The sequence below is a fragment of the Psittacula echo genome, assembly GCF_963264785.1.
Source record: "Psittacula echo genome assembly, chromosome: 7".
Taxonomy (NCBI): Eukaryota; Metazoa; Chordata; class Aves; order Psittaciformes; family Psittacidae; genus Psittacula; species Psittacula echo.
The window spans coordinates 48,478,859-48,502,228 of NC_137740.1; the positions used below are offsets into that span (position 1 = coordinate 48,478,859).

Below are 23,370 nucleotides of genomic sequence, written 5' to 3' on the forward strand. Positions count from 1 at the left end.
CAGCGCCCGGAGCGGGCTCTGCCGCCGCTCGCCGTCCCGGGCGCCCTCCTCATCGCCCGGCCCCCGCCGCAGCTCCCTGGGACTGCGCTACTGCTCGGCGAAGGAAGCTGCGCTGGCCTCGGCGGGCCCTGCCCCGCGGCCCCTGCGAGGCCGCGTTCTCTCAGGCAAGTCGGGCGGCCCGGCTAACGCTGAGGGCGGAAGGAGTGGGCTAGCCCCGGAGGGGTTGCGGGTTTGGCGCGAGTGTTGAAGGATTGGGAAGAAGCACCCGCTGTAGATAGCCACCCCCTGCTTATCACCTGGGTGGTGTAAGCCCCTTGAGGGGATTAAAGGCGCATTACTTGAGCTCATTCGCCTGCTTCTTCGTCACTTGTTTTCGTAGTTATAGAAACTGATAGCTAATTCAAAGGTCTTTGGGTATCAACTTTAGATGCTTTTTCTCATAGTGTTGTTCTGTGTCTGCAAAGTTGCCTTTTCCCTCCGGTCAATAAATTTTTTAAGCAACTTGTACAGTAGATTTATTTTAGATCAAGCGCCTGGTTCATGTAGTCTGGTATCTCCTGTACTGTCATCATACCAGTAAGCATACCGTTTGCGATTTGCAAAATGTTCTCCAAACATTCCTGTTTACGTAGAGATGCTTATGTTGTGAAATATGAGGACTTGCGTTGTCAGAGTTCTGCTATAGTGCAGGTGTATTTTGTTGCAACTATAATTTTGTAAGATCTTTTATGCTCCCCATTCTTATTTTTGCTTCAAAATAGTGGTGTTTTCCAGTATCTTTCCATGTACCTTTTTTTTTTGTGTGTCTGATAAATAAACTAATGGGTGCTGACTGTGGTGTCAAGATTTTTTGTCTGGGTTTTGTATATGTAGTATGAAACATTACCTACAGTTTAATGAAACCAGCCAATTTAAATGTATTGAAATAAAATGTATTTAAACATTAAAATGTACTGATACAGTATTCATGCACAGCGAATACCACTCTTGTTATTTTCAGTGTATTTGTGTGCTTCAGATGTCAGTGAAAAAGTCAACTCAACCATGATGTGTATTTAAATAGGTTTGCAGGGAAGCATGATTATAATATTTAAGCACTAAGGAAAACAGCTGAACACTGGTGCTCAAAATAATGCAGTGAAAGATGTTTTTTAGCTAATTTTTAACTAAAACTTTCATTTTAAGCGAGGTATCAACACATGGCTTCTATTTTTATGATTCTATCAGTATATAGAATATAGTGGGAACACTGATTATCATTTATATATAATTTTGGATCACTGCAGGTAGGCAAGAATGGAGGAAGGGTACATTTCTAGTGGCGTGCAATGAAAGGGAAATTCTGTGTTGCAGAGAAAGTAGGCAAGTTTGTAAATCAGTGTGTTACTTAAACTGGAGGGATAATCAGTCTACATTACTGACATCTATTTGTGGTAGCTTATAAAGCAAAATGGCTTTTATATTCAGCATTCAAGCAAGCATCTCAGAAGTAGATAGCTGCAATGCTTAAAAATTGTTAAGTGGATTTCTTTGGATTGGCATTTCTGTGTGCTCAGACTTCAGTGTGTGCTTATTTTAAGGTCTGTGTGTGGTTGGATGGAGTGGATTATTGGTGCTTTTTATGTTTAAGTAGGACCCCTTAGTGCTATTTAGTGGTTTGTGTTTATTGTTTGGTGAGAACTGAGAACACTGAATTTATTCTTGTCATATTAATGTTTTGGAGGTAGTGATGATGAATTTTCTTCTGCTTACCATGCTGATTTCATTTCACCTGCATTTATTTCAGTTTAAATGTTACAGCTTGAATTTTACCATGGTATATAGTCTCCAAGTAAGAGCAGTGTTGTTGCCTACAAATATTACAGCTGAACTCTCTTGCAACTCAGAAGTATATAAATATAAACACCTGAAAGATTGTGAAGTTTTGTGTTTGTCTGTGTTGTTTTTTGGATGTCACTTAATAGCAGCTATTTCAGCCTATTTTTTCTTGAGCTGCTGTCAATTGTTAAAAAGCTGTTGTTTAAGCCTCACTGAAACCCACCATATTTAAACTCTACAAAGCCTTCTGACTGAACAGTTTTTCAGTATTTTAGTTCTTTGTTTTAGCATTGTGTTTCTTCAGTTGGTTGGTATTACCAATTCTTCAGCAAAACAGAGTAGGGCAAGATCTGATTTTTGAGCAATTTAGTATGCAATCCAAAAATCTACCAAAGAAGGTGGTGTAATATACTAGTGGCAACACGGCATAACAGCAACTGTGTTTTCCGTGTGCCACTTATTGCGGTTAAGTAGTTTCCAAGTTATTTTTAAGGAAATATATTTGTCACCATTGTAACTCAAGAGATTTTTGTTTGTTTGTTTTCCTATAATATGTGTTATTGCACACTTAAGAGTATACTTTTATTAAATTTATGAAGGAAAAATTTCAAGTGTTTAGATGTATTTACTTTGCTAAGAGCTCACAGGAGAAGGAGAGTCATCAGATTTTCACAGTGTTCTTAATGGGCTTTATGATTCTTCCAACAGACTTCTTGGAAGTGTAGACAATGGAGGGCGAGGAAAAACAACTCCTGAATGAAAAGCAGGTGCCAAACTCTGAGAGTGGTTATGTGTGGCATGTCACCGATATGAATCGACTGCAGCGTTTCTTATGTTTTGGTTCAGAAGGTGGTACTTATTACATCAAGGAGCAGAAGCTGGGCTATGGAAATGCAGAAGCTGTAGTAAGACTGATTGAAGAGGGTAGAGGTTGTGAAGTTGTTCAAGAAATAAAGACATTCAGTCAAGAAGGCAGAGCAGCAAAACACGAGCCCCTACTTTTTGCTCTTGCAATTTGCTCACAGTGTTCTGATGCAAAAACAAAACAAGCAGCATTTAAAGCTGTTCCTGAGGTGTGTTGCATACCAACCCATCTCTTTACTTTCATCCAATTTAAAAAAGATCTGAAGGAGGGCATGAAATGTGGTATTTGGGGCCGTGCACTGAGGAAAGCTGTTGCAGATTGGTACAATGGAAAAAATGGCATGGCTGTTGCTTTAGCAGTTACAAAATATAAACAAAGAAGTGGTTGGTCTCATAAAGATCTTCTGAGGTTGTCCCACCTAAAACCTACCAGTGAAGGTAATACATTTTTATTTATCTGAAAATACTGTGGTTTAAACCTTTTATATTTACTGTAAAAGTATTTAGTTTTGGAAACCCAAGTACCGTTACAGATTGATGATTTCTTAGTGATGGTATCCTGTAAATTGCACCTTAAAAACATGAGTGGTCATATCACAAATTGACCTGATTATCTTCAAGTTAAACAGAGTTTGTTTCTTCTTTTTCTTCTGTATGTGGAGAGAAGAGAAAATAAGACAGTTCTCTCAGTTTGTCCTGATTTGCTTACAAATTATGAAATAACGCTTTTGGGAAGATCTGTTGATTTCAAATACATTAGGCTCCATTTAAGGAGAATAATACTAAAACAGTCACTAAAACTACTGCTCTAAGTTGTGTGTGGCTGACCTTTTTTATAGTTGGTTGGCAGGTCTGAGAATGGAACCTGCTAACTCATTTGCTTGCTAGAATTGCTAAATGCCAGTATAAAGATAGTAATCCTGCTTGGAAAATATTTTTTTTTTTTCAATAGGAATTGCTATAGTCACTAAATATATTACCAAAGGGTGGAAAGATGTCCAAGAAGCTTATAAAGACAAAGCGGTTTCTGCTGAGACTGAAAAACTCTTAAAGTATCTGGAGGCTGTGGAGAAAGTGAAACGCACAAAAGATGAATTGGAAGTTACTCATTTAATAGAGGAATATGGTCTGGTTAGAGAGCATCTCCTGACAAACCATCTGAAATCTAAAGAGGTAGATAAACTCAATTGACTTTGTAGTCTCTTCAGAGTAACACTTTTCAGAGTCTTAAGTCTACATTTCCATAAAAAATAGCCCTTATATTGTTTTTCAAGTTATTTACCCAAGTACCTAATTTAAAATAATAAAGATCTTTATTTAAATTGTATGCTTATTATTTAAAAATACACTTATTTAATGTTCAGATGTAAGTTCTTGTAGTTTTGGAATCTTACCTCTTTTTTTTTTTTTTTTTTTTTTTCTTTCTCTTTGTTTGATCATAGGTTTGGAAGGCATTGCTGAAGGAGATGTCCATTTCTCTATTGTTGAGAAATTTAGGAAAGTTGACAGCAAATTCAGTGCTTGAACCACAAGGTTCAGAAGTGGCGATAGTATGTGAAAGACTGAGAAATGAGAAACTGCTAAAAAAGGTAAGAACGTTTTCATAATCGGTGCCAGCCTTTGTGGCTTTTAATCTCTTCCTAAGTTGTAGTTCTTCAGGCAACCTCTTCGCAAAACAAAAGGGATTTTCATTTGAGGAAATGTGTAGTTTATTCTTTCAGAAAACTGCAACAGAATACTTGCTCCTGTATTTTAAAACTTGTATTTATAATTTCTGATTTGATTCCCCTCCCCTCACTATTTCTGAAACTTTTCTACAAATTAAGTATATTGACAACTATGATCTGTTCTTAAATCGGCACTGTAGCAAGCTTCTGGTTATGGCATAAGATAACACTTGGAATTCATTGGATGATTCTGGATTCTGGAAAGGGCATAATGTCCATTACCAGTAACTGACAAGTATTAGTTCATTAAACAGCTGTGTAAAGACTGCAGGAACTCTTCAAACTTTACAAATCTAAAGGAACAATATAATAAACCATATATTTGTAGTAGGATCTTTTATAGTTTCTTACCTTTTTTTTGACGGAGTTCAGATTTTCAAAAACTGCCTGTGGATTTCTTTTACCTGTAGGGTAGAATACATCCATTCCATGTCTTGGTTGCATTAGAAAGCTACAAAGCTGGTCATGGAAGCAGAGGAAAGCTTTGGTGGCGTCCTGATGAAGACATTTTAGAAGCCTTAGATGCCTCGTTTTACAAAACGTTCCAGGTAATATGGTTATAGAATCATAGAATAGTTAGGGTTGGAAAGGACCTTAAGATCACCTAGTTCCAACCCCCCTGCCGTCGGCAGGGATACCTCACACTAAACCATGCTACCCAAGGCCTCATCCAACCTGGCCTTGAACACCGCCAAGGATGGAGCATTCATAACCTCCCTGGGCAACCCATTCCAGTGCCTCACCACCCTCTCAGTAAAGAATTTCTTCCTTAGATCCAATCTAAACTTCCCCTGTTTAAGTTTGAACCCATTACCCCTTGTCCTGTCACTACAGTCCCTGATGAATAGTCCCTCCCCAGCATCCTTGTAGGCCCCCTTCAGATACTGGAAGGCTGCTAGGAGGTCTCCACGCAGCCTTCTCTTCTCCAGGCTGAACTGCCCCAACTTTCTCAGTCTGTCTTCATACGGGAGGTGCTCCAGTCCCCTGCTTATCCTCGTGTCCCTCCTCTGGACTTGTTCCAACAGTTCCATGTCCTTTTTATGTTGAGGACACCAGAACTGCACACAATACTCCAAGTGAGGTCTCACGAGAGCAGAGTACAGGGGCAGGATCACCTCCTTCGACCTGCTGGTCACACTCCTCTTGATGCAGCCCAGGATACAGTTGGCTTTCTGAGCTGCGAGCACACACAGCCGGCTCATGTTCATTTTCTCATTGACCAACACCCCCAAGTCCTTCTCTGCAGGGCTGCTCTGAATCTCTTCTCTGCCCAACCTGTAGCTGTAGCCTAGGATTGCTCCAACCCAGGTGTAGGACCTTGTACTTGGCATGGGTAAACTTCATAAGGTTGGCATCAGCCCGCCTCACACGCATGTCAAGGTCCCTCTGGATGGCATCCCTTCCCTCCAGCGTATCAACCGAACCACACAGCTTGGTGTCATTGGCAAACTTGCTGAGGGCGCACTCAATCCCACTGTCCATGTCACCGACAAAGATGTTGAACAAGACGGGTCCCAACACCGATCCCTGAGGGACACCACTCGTTACTGGTCTCCATCTGGACATTGAGCCATTGACCACAACTCTTTGCGTGCGGCCATCCAGCCAGTTCTTCATCCACCTAGTGGTCCCCCCATCAACTTGATATATCTCCAATTTAGAGACAAGAATGTCGTGTGGGACAGTGTGGAACGCTTTGCACAAGTCCAGGTAGATGACGTCAACTGCTCTGCCCCTGTCCATCAGTTTCGTAGCCCCATCATAGAAGGCCACCAAATTGATCAGGCAGGATTTCCCTTTAGTGAAGCCATGCTGGCTGTCACCAACCACCTCCTTGGTTTTTATGTGCCTTAGCATGCCTTCCAGGAGAATCTGCTCCAAGATTTTGCCAGGCATAGAGGTGAGACTGACTGGTCTGTAATTCCCCGGGTCATCCATTTTCCCCTTCTTAAAAATGGGGGTTATATTTCCCTTTTTCCAGTCATCGGGAACTTCACCTGACTGCCATGACTTTTCAAATATGATGGCCAGTGGCTTAGCAACTTCATTTGCCAGCTCCTTCAGGACCCACAGATGGATTTCGTCAGGTCCTATGGACTTGTGTACATTTAGGTTCTTAAGATGGTCTCAAACCAGATCCTCCCCTACAGTGGGCCTAGGGTCTTCATTCTCACAGTCCCTGCATCTGCCTTCCAAGACTTGGGTGGTGCGGTCAGAGCCTTTGCCAGTGAAGACTGAGGCAAAGAAGCCATTAAGAACCTCAGCCTTCTCCAAATCCTGGGTAGCCAGTTCTCCTGATATCTTCTGGAGGGGGCTTACGTTGTCCCTAGTCTGTCTCTTATTCGCTACGTACCTATAGAATCCCTTCCTGTTATCCTTCACATCCCTAGCCAAGTTTAATTCTAACTGAGCCTTAGCTTTCCTAACCTGGTCCCTAGCTTCCCGGACAACATCCCTGTATTCTTCCCAGGCTGCCTGTCCCTGCTTCCACCTTCTTTAAGCCTCTTTTTTCCTTTGAATTTTCCTGAGAAGCTCCTTATCCATCCAAGGAGGTCTCCTGGCCCTCCTGCTGCACTTCCTTCTAGTTGGAATGCAATATTCCTGAGCTTGTAGCAGGTGATCCTTGAATAACAACCAAGAGTCTTGGGCCCCCCTGCCCTCTAGGGCTATATCCCATGGAACCTTACTAAGCAGGTTCCTGAAGAGGCCAAAGTCTGCTCTCTTGAAGTCCAGGGTAGTGAGCTTGCTGCAAGCTCTTCTCATTGTCCTGAGGATCTGGAATTCGACCATCTTGTGATCGCTGCATCCAAGGCTGCCCTGGAGCGTCACATTTCCAATTAGCCCTTCCCTGTTGGTGAGCACAAGGTCAAGCATGGCACCTCTCCTTGTGGGCTCCTCTATTAGTTGCAGAAGGAAGTTGTCTTCCACACAATCGAGGAACCTCCTGGATTGCTTGTGCCAGGCATTACCTTTGCCCCAACAGATGTCAGGGTGGTTGAAGTCCCCCATGAGAACAAGGGCCTGTGAGCGTGAGGCTGTACCTGTCTGTCTGTAGAGCACTTCATCCACAGATTCCTCTTGATCAGGTGGTCTGTAACAGATCCCCACGGTAGAGTCCCCCATCGCTGTTCTCCCTTTAACCCTGACCCACAAACTCTCTGTCGACTGCTCACCTGTCCCCAGAGAGAGTTCCATACTCTCCAGCCTATCCCTAACATAAGTAGCAACTCCCCCTCCCCACCTGCCAGTGCTGTCTTTTCTGAAGAGCCTGTAACCTCCCATTCCAACACTCCAGTCATAGGAGCCATCCCACCATGTTTCTGTGATGCCTACTATATCATACTCCTGCAGTTGTGCACACATCTCTAATTCCTCTTGTTTGTTCCCCATGCTGCGGGCGTTTGTATAGAGGCATCTGAGCCGAGCTTCAAATGAAGCCGGCTCATTGGCTGGAGCGGCTGGAATATCTCTGCATCGCTCCAAGCATTTATTATAGGTGCTGGCAACTGACTGGGTGTGTTGGGATGGAACGATGCCCCCCTTCCCCAACACATCTAGTTTAAAGCAACCTTGACCAGCCTGGCAAGCCTCCTACCAAAACCACTCTTCCTCTTCTTTGCCAGACTAGCTCCACCAGCCCCCAGTAGACCTGGCCTACTAACTTGGGTCCCATGTTCAAGACACTCAAACCCCTGACTATGACACCACCCTTTTAACCATTTATTCACCTGGCCAATCCTCCTGGCTTTTTGAAGGTCCTCCCCTCTATCCTGGAGAATTGACAAAAAGACAATCAGAGCTCCAGAGCCCCTAACCACCTTTCCCAGGGCTCTGTAGTCTTTCTTTATGTTCACCAGGCTACTTCTATCAACATCATGAGCACCCACATGGATCACTAGAAGTGGGTAATAGTCCATGGGACTTTCTAGAGCAGGCAGCCTCTCTGCAATATCCCTGATCCTTGCCCAGGTAGGCAACACACCTCCCTTGAGACCGGGTCAGGCTGACAGATGAATGCTTCTGTCCCTTTCAAAGTAGAGTCCCCTGCCACTATAACCCGCCTCTTTTTCCTGGTAGTACCAGTAGTGATCTTCTGTAGCGTTGCATTAGCTGGTTTTTTCTGGTGTGAGTGCCCTTCCTTTTTGGCCCCCTACAGTTCAGTTTGTCAAGGCTTTTAAGAAATCTCTGTATCCTGAAAGCCTCAAAAAGGATCAAGAAAAGTTTCTTGGGTGGAAACAATTTTGAAACTTTGTAACAAAAATCCCATGACTTGGGATTTTACTAAAAAAAGAATCAAAATTTTATGATACATTCAGGTTTTGGCAACATTGTTTTGCTAATGTTACCCCAGAAAGAATAAAACCCCCCCACATTTCCAGGTTGAAAGCAAAAGAAGGAAGAAATGAATGTATTAACTATGTGTACCTATATTCTCTTTTTCTTTTTTTGTTTTTTCTTATAGACGGTTGAACCAACAGGAAAACGCTTCTTACTTGCAGTTGATGTCAGTGCGTCAATGACACAAAAAGTTTTGGGCAGTGTACTCAATGCTAGCACAGTTGCAGCAGCAATGTGTATGGTAAGGCATTAAACTTCTTTTATTTATAATTATTTGCAGCTTGAGCTGCTCTTTTGATACAAAGATGATCTAAAGCTGCTTAGATTTCAGAAGGAAACTTACCTATAATGTATTTGGGTACAAAAAATGTGACCTTGTGTCTTACTTGTAGACCAGGTGCTTAAAGCCAGTGGCAACCAAATTCTGGAAGATCAATTTGAAGTTGATTTCTAGTCTAAATGAAATTGGTCAAGGCTGCTTTTTCACTTATCTTAGCTGAAAATACATTCTATTTATTTATTGTTTCAAAAGCACTCATAGAATAATACATATTGGATTAAGAAATTTTGGGGTAATTCTTGTGTGCATTTGAGTTATCTATATGTCCTTCGTCTCACAGTCATTTTCACCTCAATTTGATATTCTAAAGCTTCTTATGTATTTATATTATAAAGGAGTTGAACTTTTGTTGCTGTTTAAAAATGTTTACTGTTTTATGTCAGGAGAGAGAAGGAATATGGAAGTATATTTAATTAGAGGAGTTCTTCACCTTTGCTTTTTACAATGTTTATTTGCAGTATTACATTTAAAGTGACAAGTGAAGCATCAATGCATATGAGAAGCCATAGCGACTTGAATGCAAAAGGATGTGTCATGTTGTGGGAATGCCTTGATTCAGACATTAAAAATTCTGAATAACGTAACTAAATTATTTTTGTCTTTCTCTTTCCCAGGTTGTGGCACGTACTGAGAAGGATTCCCATATAGTTGCCTTTTCGCATGAAATGGTGCCCTGCCCAGTGACGACTGATATGACGTTGCCTCAAGTATTAGTGAAAATGTATGAAGTATGTAAAACAAACCAAACCAAAAACGTTAAGAAACAGCTGTTGCTAACATCACAGTTTAGACGTCTCAGCAGTTACATTGTATTTTCTTTATAATCAGTTGTATAGTGTGTTTAGTCCATATTTGTATAGTAAAACGTGGGATTTTTTTTTCCCCTTTTATTTAAAGACAGTCCAGCAAATGTCATTATTTCAACTGCTGGATATTACACATTGCAATCTAGAATGGCAGTGTTAGGTCACAAGGAGTTAGGTTGAAAAGAATATGTAAAAAGTCAAACAAACAAGCAAAACCAAAAAACCCTAGGCAAAACTAGTAAGGGAACTGTTGTTTAACAAAGAAGCCTCTGTATGTGATAAAACATGGAGCGTCCATAAAAATAATTTTTTTCCATGGTTTACTACTTTCTGTATTATTCTGTGTTCCATGGTTTTTTGGTTTGGTTTTTTTTTTCTTCTTATTTTAAGATTCCAGTGGGTACCACTGATTGTTCCCTTCCAATGATATGGGCTCAGAAAACACAGACAGCTGCTGATGTCTTCATTGTATTTACCGATAATGAGACTTTTGCTGGAAATACTGATCCTGCAACAGCTCTTAGAGAGTACAGAGAGGTAAATATGCTTCTGACTGTTTATAATTGATGAACATGGTACAAAATAAATACCAGGTCTAAATAATGTCTTAAAGACTGAAATAGTTGTTGCTTTTTTCCCTAAATAATTATATGTTGCTTAAAACTGATATGTTCTGCAGTTATGCGGAATTAGTGTGCATATTGCACTAATTGCATGTATTTAAAGCCTCTGAATTGCGAAAAGGATTAATGATTACCCCACCTTGCTCAGTGTACTGCTATATCAATGAAAATCTTTTTGGTTTTCAGAGAATATGTGAGTTTCTGCGTTCTGTCTGCAATAGATTGAATAAGTTTCTTATAGTCCTTACAGAAAAAGCTTAGCTCACAGAATTAAATTGAACTTTGATGTCTGCAGTAGGTATCACAAAGTTTAAATGAAGTAATGAAGATAAGCCTGTAAAGAAGGTGTCAATAAGATGAGGTGATAGCATCTTGTGAAGGCAGCTCATTATGATCTAAATGGGCTACTCTTAGGCTGTGCAGCTTCATAATTTTAAAACAGGACTAAGAAAAATACCTTCTCCAAACACATTGCTATTAGAAACTCTGGTTTAATCAGCAAACCATCTTTTATGCTTTTAAGAAAATTTTTAAACTACAAGAAATATTTTTTGGCAAGCATGTACACATAGATCTTTGTATCATGTGCACCCAGTTGAAATGAATACCAAAAATCTTTAACTTGCCCACTGTGTTTCTGCTTTCTTAATTAAGACTAGCTCCCACTCCTAAGTTTGTTCGTTAAAACAGAGTTCTGTACTCTTAATGCCACTTGCTTTGCTTTACCTTACAGGTGATTAACCTGCAAATTCAGTTCATTTAGCAGAATCGTTCAGGCCATGGTTGTTGTATTTGTTCAAACACAAAAACATACTCTCTGATTCCTGTTAAAGGATTCAATAATTATTATTGAAAGTTCTTTCTCAGAATGAACTCCAGAATAGCAAATGCAGTGTTTTATATCTATCTATGAATCATCTGTGAATCTTAGTATTGCAGGAAAGTTGTGTACACCTCACTGTAATTATTCCCATTAATTTACATGTACCTACTGCAGGTTAAGTATGATGTCAGCAGTCTGCAATTCTGGTTATGGCACATCTAGTTTCTATCAGTATGCCTATTCAGACTGGTTTAGGAGGCAAGATAGCAAGATTTGGCCCTCTGGCTTGTTTAAGTTACTGTATATGTGTGTTCTGATATTATTTTTTCCTTTTTTTTTTCCTTCCTCTAGAAAATGGGTATTCCTGCTAAACTGATTATTTGTGGAATGACATCAAATGGCTTTACAATTGCGGATCCAGATGACAGAGGCATGTTGGATATATGTGGCTTTGATACAGGAGCTCTTGATGTTATTCGAAACTTTGCTTTGGATTTGATCTAATTTTCTAGGCATCTGCTCTTCCCAGTGGGTCCATTGCTGGCAACAGACTACACCCTGGGAACTCCCAGCCAAATACACTTCATTAGAATATGGCACATTATACACATATCAGAACGTTACATTTTTGTGAAGGGAAAACAAGAAAAGCAGATGAGAAATCTCTTTTCTCTTTTTTTCCTGTTGCACACAATTTAAATAACAGAGGAAAGTTTGCTAAAAGTAGCTACAGGGTTACACAATATATAATTTAATTTCATTTATAATAGATTATAAGTACTGAGAGGTTTTTAATTCCCTCCTCCCTGCTTCCAACCTCACCCCTCCCTTCCCCCATTGCTGTGGAATGGCTTGTTTGCAAGAAGATATTGAATTACTGTTAGGATGGGGCAGAAAAACAAAAAGTGGGGTTAGTATTTTTAGTAATGTCAGTTTAACAGCAACTTGGTTGAGAGGGGTTTTTCTTTGGTCTGTTTGTCAGTATTTGTGTTTTAAACAAATTACCAAGTTTCAACAGTTTTCATTGTTACACTTCAGATCTACAGAAGTATTTTCTGGCACATATGAGACCATGTGACTGTGACACAGTATAAAAGTTGTCCAGTGAATTTTATACTGATGAAACTGAAAGTGGAAGAGTTTATGCTAATCTTTTTCTATCTAGATTATCATCCTAGTGTTCAGGAGTGAAGTGTAATTCTCTAGGTAAATTGAGGTTTCAGAAGCACTATTTTTAAATTAATATGATTTACAGGAAGTTCTAAGAACTCTTCTTACTAGGAAAAGACCCTGGAAATGGCTTAGAAACTACATTCAGTCGATGTTATAACTTCAGGAAGCAACAGCACACTTTCAGTGAGAAAGATCAACAACTGCATGTGTCTTGGACTGCTCTTGAAAGCTGAGTGGTAACAACTGGAAACAAAAAAATACATTTTTTCCGAGACAATGTATTCAATGATGCAGAAAAAATCTTCTAACAGGAGAGTATTTCATTTTTTTGAAGTCTTTTTGTAGATTAATATCACTTCTGGTTTTCTTAAATTAATTCAAGCTAACATTTTTCAAGTCTACCTCCAGTTTATAGTGACCAATTCTTAAAAACTTTTATGAAATATACAGCTGCCTCTTTCATGTTCTCAAAGTCTTGTTTGGGAAGTGATTGAAACTGGATTTTTTCATTTTATTTCATTTTTTTTAGTCTAATAGAGTGTGAGTAAGTAAGGAGAAAGCTAATGAAAAAATTACCACTTTGGAACAGGAATTAATAGCAGTTCATGTGTATATGTATGTAATTCTGTGTGGTTTTATGTATGTGTGTATAGGGGGGAAGTTAAAAGATCTCTTTAGTAGGTCACAATCTTGGAAGATGGGAAAGGTTTTTAGTGATGCTTTTACAACTTTCCCTATGACATACATATGTCAGCCTCTTTTATGCTAATTCTGGATGTTTTAAACAGTGAATTTGATGTTAATTTGCAAATAATTATGATTTATAAAAATAACCCAGTTGTGGTAAATGACATGTGAGACCATATTTTTTCTGCATAAAACCTAAGCTTTTACATGTAAAATTCAAGTACATATTATAATTTTGATACTTGTAACACTTTTAATTATGCCTCACACATACTGGTTATAAATTCAAAGCTCACATTCTGTAGGATGTATATCCCTTTTGGTGCTAAAATGTGAGCTTACGTAAGTATTCTGCTAAATACTTACACGCTACCTTAACAGTAAATTGTTGAGGGAAGCCTTTTCTGACATTAAAACCATGGCTTAAAGAACTGATGGTAGGAACGTTACCTTTCAGTGGACTTCTGAATTATCACTGCTCTTATGACACAGCTTGGCAAATACAGGACTGCCACCAGCTTGTCAGGTGACATTGAGAAAAACGGGTGTTCCTAAAAAAGCTGAGACATAACACTATGAGTTTGAAGATTAGCCATTTCTTACGAAAAATTTCTTAACCACTTTTAGTATCCTTTCTAAATAAACACCGTGAATATGAGAAGTAAACTCATTTGGTCAATACATGTCAATAATTATTCTAAGTAAATGCGCTGATGTTTTGGGGTTGGATTTGGTAGTAGTGTGTTTGAAATTACACAATAGTCAAACATCTGATAAGGTGTTTCCTTCTAAGCTAGAGATGTTGAAAATAACATATATAAGTATCTTTTGCAAGTACTTTTTTATTATTTGGAGTAGTATTTGTGAGGTCATAGGAAATATTTTGGATTAAATATAAAAATAAAACTTAAAACAGGTATTTCAAGTAACTTTGTGCACTTAACTGCATAAATTTACTGCGAGCAAAAGGTTAGAGTAGTTACTAACAGATTGAATGAATGGTTACAGTAGTGTTGCATCTTTGAAAGCAGTCCAGTTGAAAATACAGTTCCTTGAACTAGAGCGTAAGTTGAGATGAACTTTTCAGTAGAACTGATAGAAAATGTAGCTCCCTTGTATCTGTTGACACTGGATAGCTATGCACCCTGTTAAAGATGGTCATCCGTGCTGGAGTATGTAATATGCTCCTAAATATTTACTGTACCTTTGTATTAAAAAATCTTGTTAGAAACAGAATATTCTGAGTGGTTTGGTTATCTCATGTAGAACTAGCGCCAGTGAGATCATGTTGTCATCTGCTTCTCCTTTAAGATTTTCAGAGAAGAAACCGAAGTAAATGCTGACAGCTGAAACTTTATAGTGTGTTGACCTTTGTTTCTATTTGTTTTGGTTTGGTTTCATTGTTATCTTGCAATAAGGGTCATAGAAGAATGATGCTGCGTATTCCTTTTTCCATAGACTGGATCTTTTATATCTGCCCATATACTGAATTTTAGGGGATAGCGTGACTCATTTGCCATAATACAAATTAGTCCTCATTTTGGTCTTCAGTTATTAGACTGGTAATTTGATAACTTCTAAAATGATATCTGACCATATAAAAAGGCAGTAAGTATTGTAATGCTTTTAAAAAGAGAGAAAGAGAGAGCAGTAAAACAAAGTTGTTGAGCTTAAGCATTAGTTCAGTCTATAATAAATGACCTACCCTTTTGCCAGAGGAGACACGGACTCTTTTAAGTTAATAGTATTGCTTGCATTAGAGGAACACTTTGACTAACAAAGCAAAACTGAGGCTATAATTGTGCACTGCAGTTTGCCAGTAAAAAATGAACAGGGACAAGTTTAAATATTGTTCATTTTGTTGTAAACAATTAAAAAAAAAGGTCTAAATGCAGACTGTAACTGTAGAGTGGGTGAATGCAGGTTTCCTGATACCTAGCAGATCTAATAGGCTTTCAGTTTGACTGCCATTTCACTGTGACACCCTTAACAATTCTTAAGTATTAGACTATAATGTCTAAGACTGTAATGTTCTAGCACTTTAGCTTTAAGAAAGAAGACCAGTTCCTGGTTGGAAGCACAGCAGAGGTAAAAGGTTCTTATCTTAAGAAAGGCTGTAACGAATAAACATAAAAGATCAGGTTTCTTCATGGAAGGGATACAATCAAGGATGTGGAGAGGGCAGAAGGCACTCAAGATTTCTTAAAAACCATGCAATGCATACATCAGCATTGTATAATAAATTGAATAAAGATGGGAATAATTTTTCAAAGAAATACAATTTCCATGTCTGGAATTTTCGACCTACAGCAAGGAGGAGTGTTTGGGATACTTGTTGAATTAGTGCAGGCACAGTATGGGGTCCTTACCTACAATCCTGTGTTTACAAACAGGGAAGTCTAAAAGTAGGTGTAGACCTGAAGTCAGCAGGACCAGTCTAAGTGCCCAGTATGTGAAGGCCACTAATAACTGGCTCTAAAACACCTTGCTGCTTAAAACCACTGTCAAATCTGTTGGTTAAATGTGAATCATTAGGGCAGTTGTGTTTTTCATTGTTGTTTAATTGTGGACCATAAATGACTATGCCTTTAAAAGGCTATTCAACGAAGTGTATTTTCTTGGCTTATGAAATACACCAGCATTTTTGGGAATGTATTTTAATAAAGGCTCTGTCTGTAAAAACACTAGGAAAATATTTTTCTCCGTTGCAAAATGCTGTGCTGCTTAATCGTGTACCTGACTCAGCCACCGTACCAGAAGCATTCGCATCGGTTCCATTTATTGTGTTTCTTGTGTTATCTTTTTGCTTTGCCCTTCCTTTTCTCTTCTAAGGTTGGCTTTTTTTCCTCCTTTCCCATCTCCTTGTCGCCTCAGGCCTACACTTGAATCTCTCTTCACATACAAGGTGTCGTCCATTCCTTTTTCTTTTGCCTCTGTTCTTCCACAGCCTTGCTGTCATTGACCATACTGAGCTAAGTAAGTTACACCAGAGCCTATGTCATAATATTTATCTTACTTTTTTAAAACTGGATATTTTTCTTTCATTTGATTATATTAATTCTAATAAAACATTTAATTTGCTTTATCTTTAGATTTTTGGTGAAATTTTGTGTAAAGATCAGTGACAAAAGTATACTTTGGTTATTCGCAAGAATCCAACATCTGCCTGTGAATGGCTTTATCTTTATGAAGTGACCACTTAAAATTGGCTTTTCAAATTTAAAGCTTTTTTCTATAATTAGTTCAGTGGGTTGGAGCTTTCCATTCTGTTATATGCAGAATTAGGGAAACATTGCAATTAATGGTCCAGACAAATGGGCGGCTTCTTTGTAGTAAAAGAGAAAATCTTCAAACAGTGGGCTATAGAAGGAAACCAAAGGAATCATTTGTCTTGCTTTTCATCTTTTTTTTTTTTTTTTTTTTTTTTTTTTTTTAAAGCATTTACTTAGTTTGTGGGGTTATTTTGCTCACAGTAGACAAACACTGTAAGTAAGATGGTTTAATAACTTTATTGCTGGGATGGTAGAGATTTCATCTTAACATGGTCCAGTACAGTGTACAAAATTGCTGAGTCAGAGTTACAGAGGGAAAAGTAAAACACTAGGACAGTGTATTATGGATGTGCTGCTCTGAGCTAAGGTGTAAGATTAGCTAATTTCAGCAGACGGTTTGGTGTCTTTAAATATGCGTGCTTACATTGGGATTTATAATTTTGATACTGTAAGGTGTGGTTTCTTTAGGTATTCATTCTCAGTTTAAATATATATATTTGCATTTATGTATGTAGTATGTTGAGAATTTTACAAATGCTTCATTAACAAATAATGAACATAAGTACCTGTTTTCCTAATGTTACAAGCTTCTTAAGCACAACTAGTTACAAATAAAATGTCTTTCCTATTACGTTCTGCTATAAAAGTGCAGTTCTACTCTTTAAAAATAATTCTCTATGAAGAAGCAACAGATGAGTACACTCACAGCTGTATCTGCTTGGTTCAATGATTTGATGTTTCCAGCTTTTCAGTCTTCTTTAGGAGCATAGGATGTAAGCCAGATGAGCCACTTTGTCTTAAGTACAGGTTCTTTTAGTAAATAAGTTTTAACATTCAGATCCCAGAGCAAGCATTATTTTAAGATTAACAGCTTTGTCCTGGAGACAGTGCTCAACAAAATCCACAGGCATTTTAAATTAGTTTTTTATTCTCTCCCCTGCTTTTTTTTTCTTTCTCTGGAGTAGGATCACACTTTAACTGTCATATCTTGTTTAAATAACTTAAACATCATGGCTTTGTGCCAACCAATAAGGAAGGCACTGTCTTTGCTGCTACTTTCTATGAATTGATACAAAATTAATGAGAAATGAAACTATTCGGATGTGGAGCCTTAACACGCCTAAAAAGAAACATAATTTACCCTTTGAGTGCCTTAGGACATACCTTCTTTAACAAGTGGGCACTCACTTGGATTTGCAGGCATACAGCATCCTTGCTCATCAGCTGGAATAGAGTGTTGCCTGAAGTGACAATGCTCTGGGACTTCTAAAACTTAGAACTCAAAGGGTTATTTTAGACTACTGTTTTGGGACTTTCTGGTTTGTCGCTATTTTGGTTTTATTGGTTTTGTTTCCTTTAACAGAGCAGAATGAGAAGGTCTTTGAAAAAATTGTTTGTATACTATTATTTTTACATGATGGACTTACAAGCTTTCAGGCGCAAAATTACTGTTAATCTGAGAAAACATTTACTGGCCTAAGAATTCTACACAGAGAAAAAGAATACTTAGTTACCGCCATACATGCAAAATAAATTGCTTTATTAAGTATACATTTAGGGAGAGAGGCACATTTGTGTGTGTTCACCATGACGAGTGTGTCTTTGTAAACAAAATTTTAATAAGCAATGATGAAACTAGGAAAATAGTGATAAACCCAACATTTACATGTTTAATTAGCTGATTAACATGTTAAAAGATTCACAGTGCAGCCAACTGTATCCTAAAGACTCTACAAATTATGTGGCTTAAACTTGTTTCAAACCCCCTCACAAAAATAAAATTGTCAAATTTAAATGATACTTTTACAGTCCTAGTTATCTGGAGTTGAAGATAAATGTGACCTTTTTCTCCCTTGGGGGGGAAAGTAGCTTAGGTGCATACAGTGCTGAAAGCAATGGTAAAAACAGGAGTCTTACAAGAAGTGAGTAAATATTCACTGACTAATGTTTTTATTCTAAACTGTGCACCTGTAGTAATGTAATGGTCCCTTTTACTGAAGAACTGGACATCATTTTTTACTTGTATATGAACTTGAAATAACCAAGAGTCTTGGCATTGGTCTGGCTTTGGATTTGCATTGTACTGAAACTGTTGAATTTTAGACGTTTTAGGCATTTAACTGCAAGTTCAAATCACTAGTAAACTGCATTCTGAGTGTAGAATTCAAGAACTAAATAAACTCTATGCATACTAGACTTATTTTACTTGGTCTTAAGTTTCATAATAGCATTGGATTGATCATAATGCAAGTTGTAGTTGCAAAGTTTAGTGATAGTGAGCTCTCTGGCTCCCCTAGAAGCTGTATTTTGTCATATTTCTGAATGACTGTATAGGCTGAATTCATACTGCAGAAAAAAGATGAACGACATTACCTACCCTTCAAACACTGCAAGAATCTTTATTCCCTTTTCTCTTGCAACTGGACATACAATTTGATAGCTAGATGATCAGATGCTGATATGGAATCATGCATACACAGTATCACTACAAACTTATTTTGCTTCATACTTCCATCATTACTACAATTTGACAATCAGAGAAGAATTTACTTTAAAAGAACCATTAAACTGACCATTGGAACAAGGCTAGAATGCAAACTAATTTGCAGCAGAAAAAATACAGGATTCCTCTTGTACAATTAATGCTTCTCTGAAACATAGCATCAGCATTATAACAGCAACAAAATGACATGACTTTGTCACACTTGGAGCCCCAAGACTTACATAGTGGTTTGGATCACCATTTTGGTTGTAGGAAAGCTGAGGCATGTAATTTGTGAAGTCCATAAAGCATCTGTGTCAGAAAATTATCTACGATTTAGAAATCCATGGCTTGAAGTTGTTGATTCCAGCTGATGTAGAAGGTATCTGTGATCTTCTAAGTTGCCTAAAATTCTGTTTATATGAAGGAAGACTAAGCTAAGCGGCTGATTGGGTTTTACTTTTCACCTGACATTGATGAATTAAAGGCAGCAGTTTGCCTTCCTCATGAAGCCTTTGAGTGTCTGTAGCACCTCCAACAAAAGACCCATTGACAAACACTCTTGGGACCTATCAAGAAAATGAAAATTACGTTAGTTACTTGGATAAAAGATAAAAATCTAAGTGACCCCACATGGACTGTAGTATACACGCAACAGTTGAGTTCTTACATATGCATATTTAATAGTACTGTACAACTCATACATTTCTGTAATATTTACAGAGATTGGAAACTGTTCACATGCCCCTCAAAAGGGGCATAAAGTCAGTATATGGGAGATTGTATTAAAATAACTGAGTCAAGTGAAACTATAAAAAAATTAAATTACAAGGTGTATGTACAGCTATACAAATGAAAACTGACTTCGTTATCTCAAAGTGGCACCCTCAGGGTGAGGGTCTCAATAGGCACAGCACAGAACTCTTCTGCAGTACCCTGTATTTAATTTATGATCTTGTATCCCAAGGTTTACGTGTCTTGAAAAAGCGAAGAACATGGTCATAACTCATGAGAAACAAGTGTAGTGTAAGTTCTTACTTTGCTTGTTACATGTAAGAACATATACTTACGGTTCTGCCACCGGTCATCTGCTCAAGAATGTCTTGGATCTGACTTCCATTTGTATTCATGTCCAGTTCCACAGCTGTATAATTCACATTTATACTCTCAAAAAGCTTTTTTGCCATTCTGCAGTAGGAGCATGTTGTTTTGGAGAAAATCACCACACAGTTGTCTGAAATAATCTCCTGTATGCTCAGAAGAATGTTGAAGTCAGCGTGTTTTGTTTTTAAGTCAGTGTATTTCAACAGTATCAAGCAGTCATGAAAACAAATGCAGAAGTTGTAAGTCTGCTATTACAGTAACAAATAATGGAAAATTATTCTGTAAAAGGCTTTCTGAAGTATTTTTAAACAGGGACAACTGAGGAGTTCCCAGCCATTCTACAGCAATGGCTGGCTATTTTTGAATTGTTTTCCAAAGCATTATACTTTTTTCTCACTTTTTAAGGTAAAGTGAGAAGCTAGTTAAGCTTCTAAATTTCCCCTAATTCTAATCTAGAGCCACAAGAATATTAAGGTGAGGAATGAACTATTACTCTTTAAAAACAAGGAGCAGAACAGCAACTTCCTCTATCAAGGCATCTGTTAAGAAGATATCATCACCTGTATGGCAAGTGGAAAACATATCCATCCTACATCTGCTTTAAAGCCTCTGCGGTGGCCTAACACCTCCTTTACGGATGCATCTCATACTTCTGCATCAGAAGAAAAATTGCTTCCTACCTGACTACCAAAAAAGGCAGGCTTTTAACCTCAAAAAGTTCAGATGCACTTGGCCAGATCCCAAAGAGTGCCTGCACAAGTGCAGTAAGCACTGAGATGCAACTTTAGCAGTTTGCAGAGCTAGCTGGAACATAAAAGTGACTCCTCTTGCTCCACTTAAGCTTTGCAGTTTAAGGCATGCTCTTTTCTTTGAGTAGAGTACCAGGAATCAGTCAAAACTGAGCAGTATCTGACTTTCAGGAATGCTATGATCTTGTGGGAGAGGAGAAATAGAGGAGAGTTGACATTAACAATCGCTATGAGAAGAACTGCTGGCACTTGTGAAGCTGTGTCTGACCTGGACTTGACTCCAAAAAGGAGAAGAATGATTGAGAGGCATGTGTTGTGACTGTCATGCAATGGTGCCAATCCTGAGCCCGCTTTAGCTCTGCAGTCACAGACCTCCTACAATCTGCCAAACAAGCTGCATCTCCTTGAACTATTTAGTACAGCTTTCCCTATCCATCAGGCAAGCAGGGTGTGCTGGTGGCAAGCAGAATGACAAAAGGGTTATTTTTTTCCACCCCTGTGGAAATTGTACTTAATGCCTTACAGAGTGTTCTTTCTCTTAAATTCCTGATCTTGCAATTTTCTTATAAACTGGCTATGAAGAGCAGTGGTTTGTGCTGAGAAAGCCACTAAGCTGAAGTCCAAGGATTGAACTTGGAACCAACCACACCTTTTTACTTTACTGTAAATTCAAAGTCATTTCAGGCCATCATTTATTACCATGAAATTTACTTTAAAAAACAACTTACTCTTTAGATGTTTAAACTTTACTTAATGACAGTAATTTTCCAAGATTTAGTCCCCAGTACTGATAGCAGTACTGAATTTGAGTAGAGGTCTGCAAAAGACGTAAAATGGACACAGCCTCGGAATATCAAGTTCCAGGGCTCCGGATAAATAAATAATGCTGGCAGTATTACTTACTAAACATAAGAATCAGGTTGAACATGTAGAACTATTTACAGAATTTCTTTGTATAAATCAGAAGAGCTTTCAAGTAACTATGGCTTTCAGAAATGTTGAAGAAAAGAATTGCATTAATGATGTTACCTGTATTTGATTCACAGCGGCATCATTAGACAATCCCACAGTATCATTCCCCATTCTAAAACTAAAGAGAAATTCAAAGTTAGATACTTGAGCTTTCAAATAAATGACACATTTTATACTTCGCGACTTAAAGGTTGACTTTGTACTGTTTTGTTTAAACAGTCAATGTGATTTCTGCATTATATGTGTCATTTTTCTTCAGATGCAGTACCCACAGCCATGCTAGTTCTCACATGCCTGCAGGAAGATGCAAATGAAGAGATGGATGGTGCAGACTATAATAATAACCAAAACGGCTGCCTCAGAAAGACAAATACTTCCCCCCCACCCCAGTGATAATACAGACACACGTGCCAAATCCGGCACCGGGCTGTGCTCAGCCTCACCACCCGACTCTAAAGGAAAGGAACCCTCCCGTTTTCATCAGTGAAACCGGTTCAACAGACGTGCTGCTCCGAGGCCTGCGCGTCTCGATACTGGCCGCCCCCCCAGGCGACCGTTCAAAGGCTAAAATGACTTAAAACAGGATCAGTACCAGACCCAAGATGCCGGCGGAGAGCTCTAAGCCCGCGGCTCCCTATCGCACCTACCGACTGACGGACACAGCGACCTGCCCGGAACCCAGCCCAGTCACCACCCGCCGCAACGCCCCCTGCAGGGCCATGGCCGCCAAGAGGAAGGGGCAGGGCTTCTCCGCAGTCCTCACGGCGGCCCGAAGCCCCTCGCAGGTCCCCGCACCGCCTCTTCCGGGAGCGTAGGGCTGCCAGGCACGCTGCCGGTGTCCTGAGGCGCCGCTGGCCGGGGCACACCCATCAGCCGACGAGTCCTTCCAGTGAGGGTGCAGAGCCCATAAATATTTTCTTAATCACTTTGTTTTGTGGTGTTTTAACGGCTTATTCTTGTCAGAATTAAGCTGCACCTTTGTATTTGATAAAGCAGATATTTTCCTCTTTTATTTCCTTCCCTTTGTACCCAGGTTCGAAGTGTTTTTCTTTCTGACCTGCAGTCTGAAGTGCGTACACTTCGTATTGTCTCGAGGCGCTGCTGGCCTAGTGCCACCGGCCAAGCGTCTGCCTAGCCGGGGTGCGGGTGGCACAGGTGGGCGCCTCGGTTGCAGCTGCTAACGTGACGCCGAAAAGGCGTGCTGCTTTCTGCGCCTGCCCGACACTGCGGTGCGGTGTGGACTCTACCCGTACCGGCACCGCACGACACCGGCAGCCACGAACCGGTCGTGACCCCCTGCACCCCGCGTCGATCCCCCTCACGAGGATACGGGTGCACCCGCAGCCGCTAAGGCCGTGACGATGCTTCAGGGCGGGGGCACCATGACCGCGAGGGGCGACGTCGCCCTGCGGCCGTTACGCTCCCGCTGCCCAGCGGACGCCCGGTGCAGGCTCGGCGTGCTAAGTGGCTGGTTGGCAAGGGCTTTGGGAAAGCCTGTGCCATCGATGGCTTTGACTCTGTTTCGCTCGTGGCGACAACGACAGAAACACCCCCCCCAAGCCGCGTTCGGACCGCAGCATTAGGAATGGTGC

The 23,370-nt window shown here is 39.5% G+C and overlaps 2 protein-coding genes across 6 annotated transcripts; one reads left to right on the forward strand and one right to left on the reverse strand.

The window, feature by feature from the left end:
* Positions 1-32: 32 nt before the first annotated feature.
* Positions 33-17,838, forward strand: RO60 (Ro60, Y RNA binding protein). Of its 3 annotated transcripts, none has more exons than XR_013957286.1 (9): positions 33-164; positions 2,527-3,120; positions 3,635-3,855; positions 4,125-4,271; positions 4,820-4,957; positions 8,872-8,988; positions 9,702-9,808; positions 10,284-10,430; positions 11,691-11,828. XR_013957286.1 is itself a non-coding variant. In XM_080622338.1 (9 exons), exons 2-9 carry the CDS (start codon positions 2,547-2,549, stop codon positions 11,841-11,843), a joined length of 1,611 nt encoding a protein of 536 aa, XP_080478464.1. In that variant the 5' UTR covers positions 33-164; positions 2,527-2,546; the 3' UTR covers positions 11,844-17,838. The 3 variants fall into 3 exon arrangements, 2 of the variants coding, with proteins under 2 accessions (XP_080478464.1, XP_080478465.1); XM_080622338.1 differs by having other exon boundaries at positions 9,702-9,815; positions 11,691-17,838; XM_080622339.1 differs by having other exon boundaries at positions 87-164; positions 2,527-2,585; positions 9,702-9,815; positions 11,691-17,838.
* An 890-nt stretch (positions 17,839-18,728) lies between these two features.
* Positions 18,729-22,810, reverse strand: GLRX2 (glutaredoxin 2). 3 transcript variants are annotated; one of them, XM_080622345.1, is made up of 4 exons: positions 22,426-22,810; positions 21,836-21,896; positions 20,024-20,200; positions 18,729-19,522 (listed from the first exon to the last, which is right to left on the reverse strand). In XM_080622345.1, exons 1-4 carry the CDS (start codon positions 22,497-22,499, stop codon positions 19,391-19,393), a joined length of 444 nt encoding a protein of 147 aa, XP_080478471.1. In that variant the 5' UTR covers positions 22,500-22,810; the 3' UTR covers positions 18,729-19,390. The 3 variants fall into 3 exon arrangements, with proteins under 3 accessions (XP_080478471.1, XP_080478472.1, XP_080478473.1); XM_080622346.1 differs by lacking the exon at positions 22,426-22,810 and adding an exon at positions 22,371-22,421; XM_080622347.1 differs by lacking the exon at positions 22,426-22,810 and adding an exon at positions 22,222-22,247.
* Between the last annotated feature and the right edge of the window lie 560 nt (positions 22,811-23,370).

Coding starts and splice junctions, on each gene's coding strand:
- GLRX2 (XM_080622345.1), bottom strand. CDS start 22,499: ATGGCCCTGCAGGGGGCGTTGCGGCGGGTGGTGACTGGGCTGGGTTCC. Junction 21,897..22,425: donor GTCGCTGTGTCCGTCAGTCG/GTAGGTGCGATA, acceptor ATTTCTCTTTAG/TTTTAGAATGGGGAATGATA. Junction 19,523..20,023: donor AGATGACCGGTGGCAGAACC/GTAAGTATATGT, acceptor TTTTCTTGATAG/GTCCCAAGAGTGTTTGTCAA.
- RO60 (XM_080622338.1), top strand. CDS start 2,547: ATGGAGGGCGAGGAAAAACAACTCCTGAATGAAAAGCAGGTGCCAAAC. Junction 8,989..9,701: donor TTGCAGCAGCAATGTGTATG/GTAAGGCATTAA, acceptor TCTCTTTCCCAG/GTTGTGGCACGTACTGAGAA. Junction 10,431..11,690: donor CTCTTAGAGAGTACAGAGAG/GTAAATATGCTT, acceptor TCCTTCCTCTAG/AAAATGGGTATTCCTGCTAA.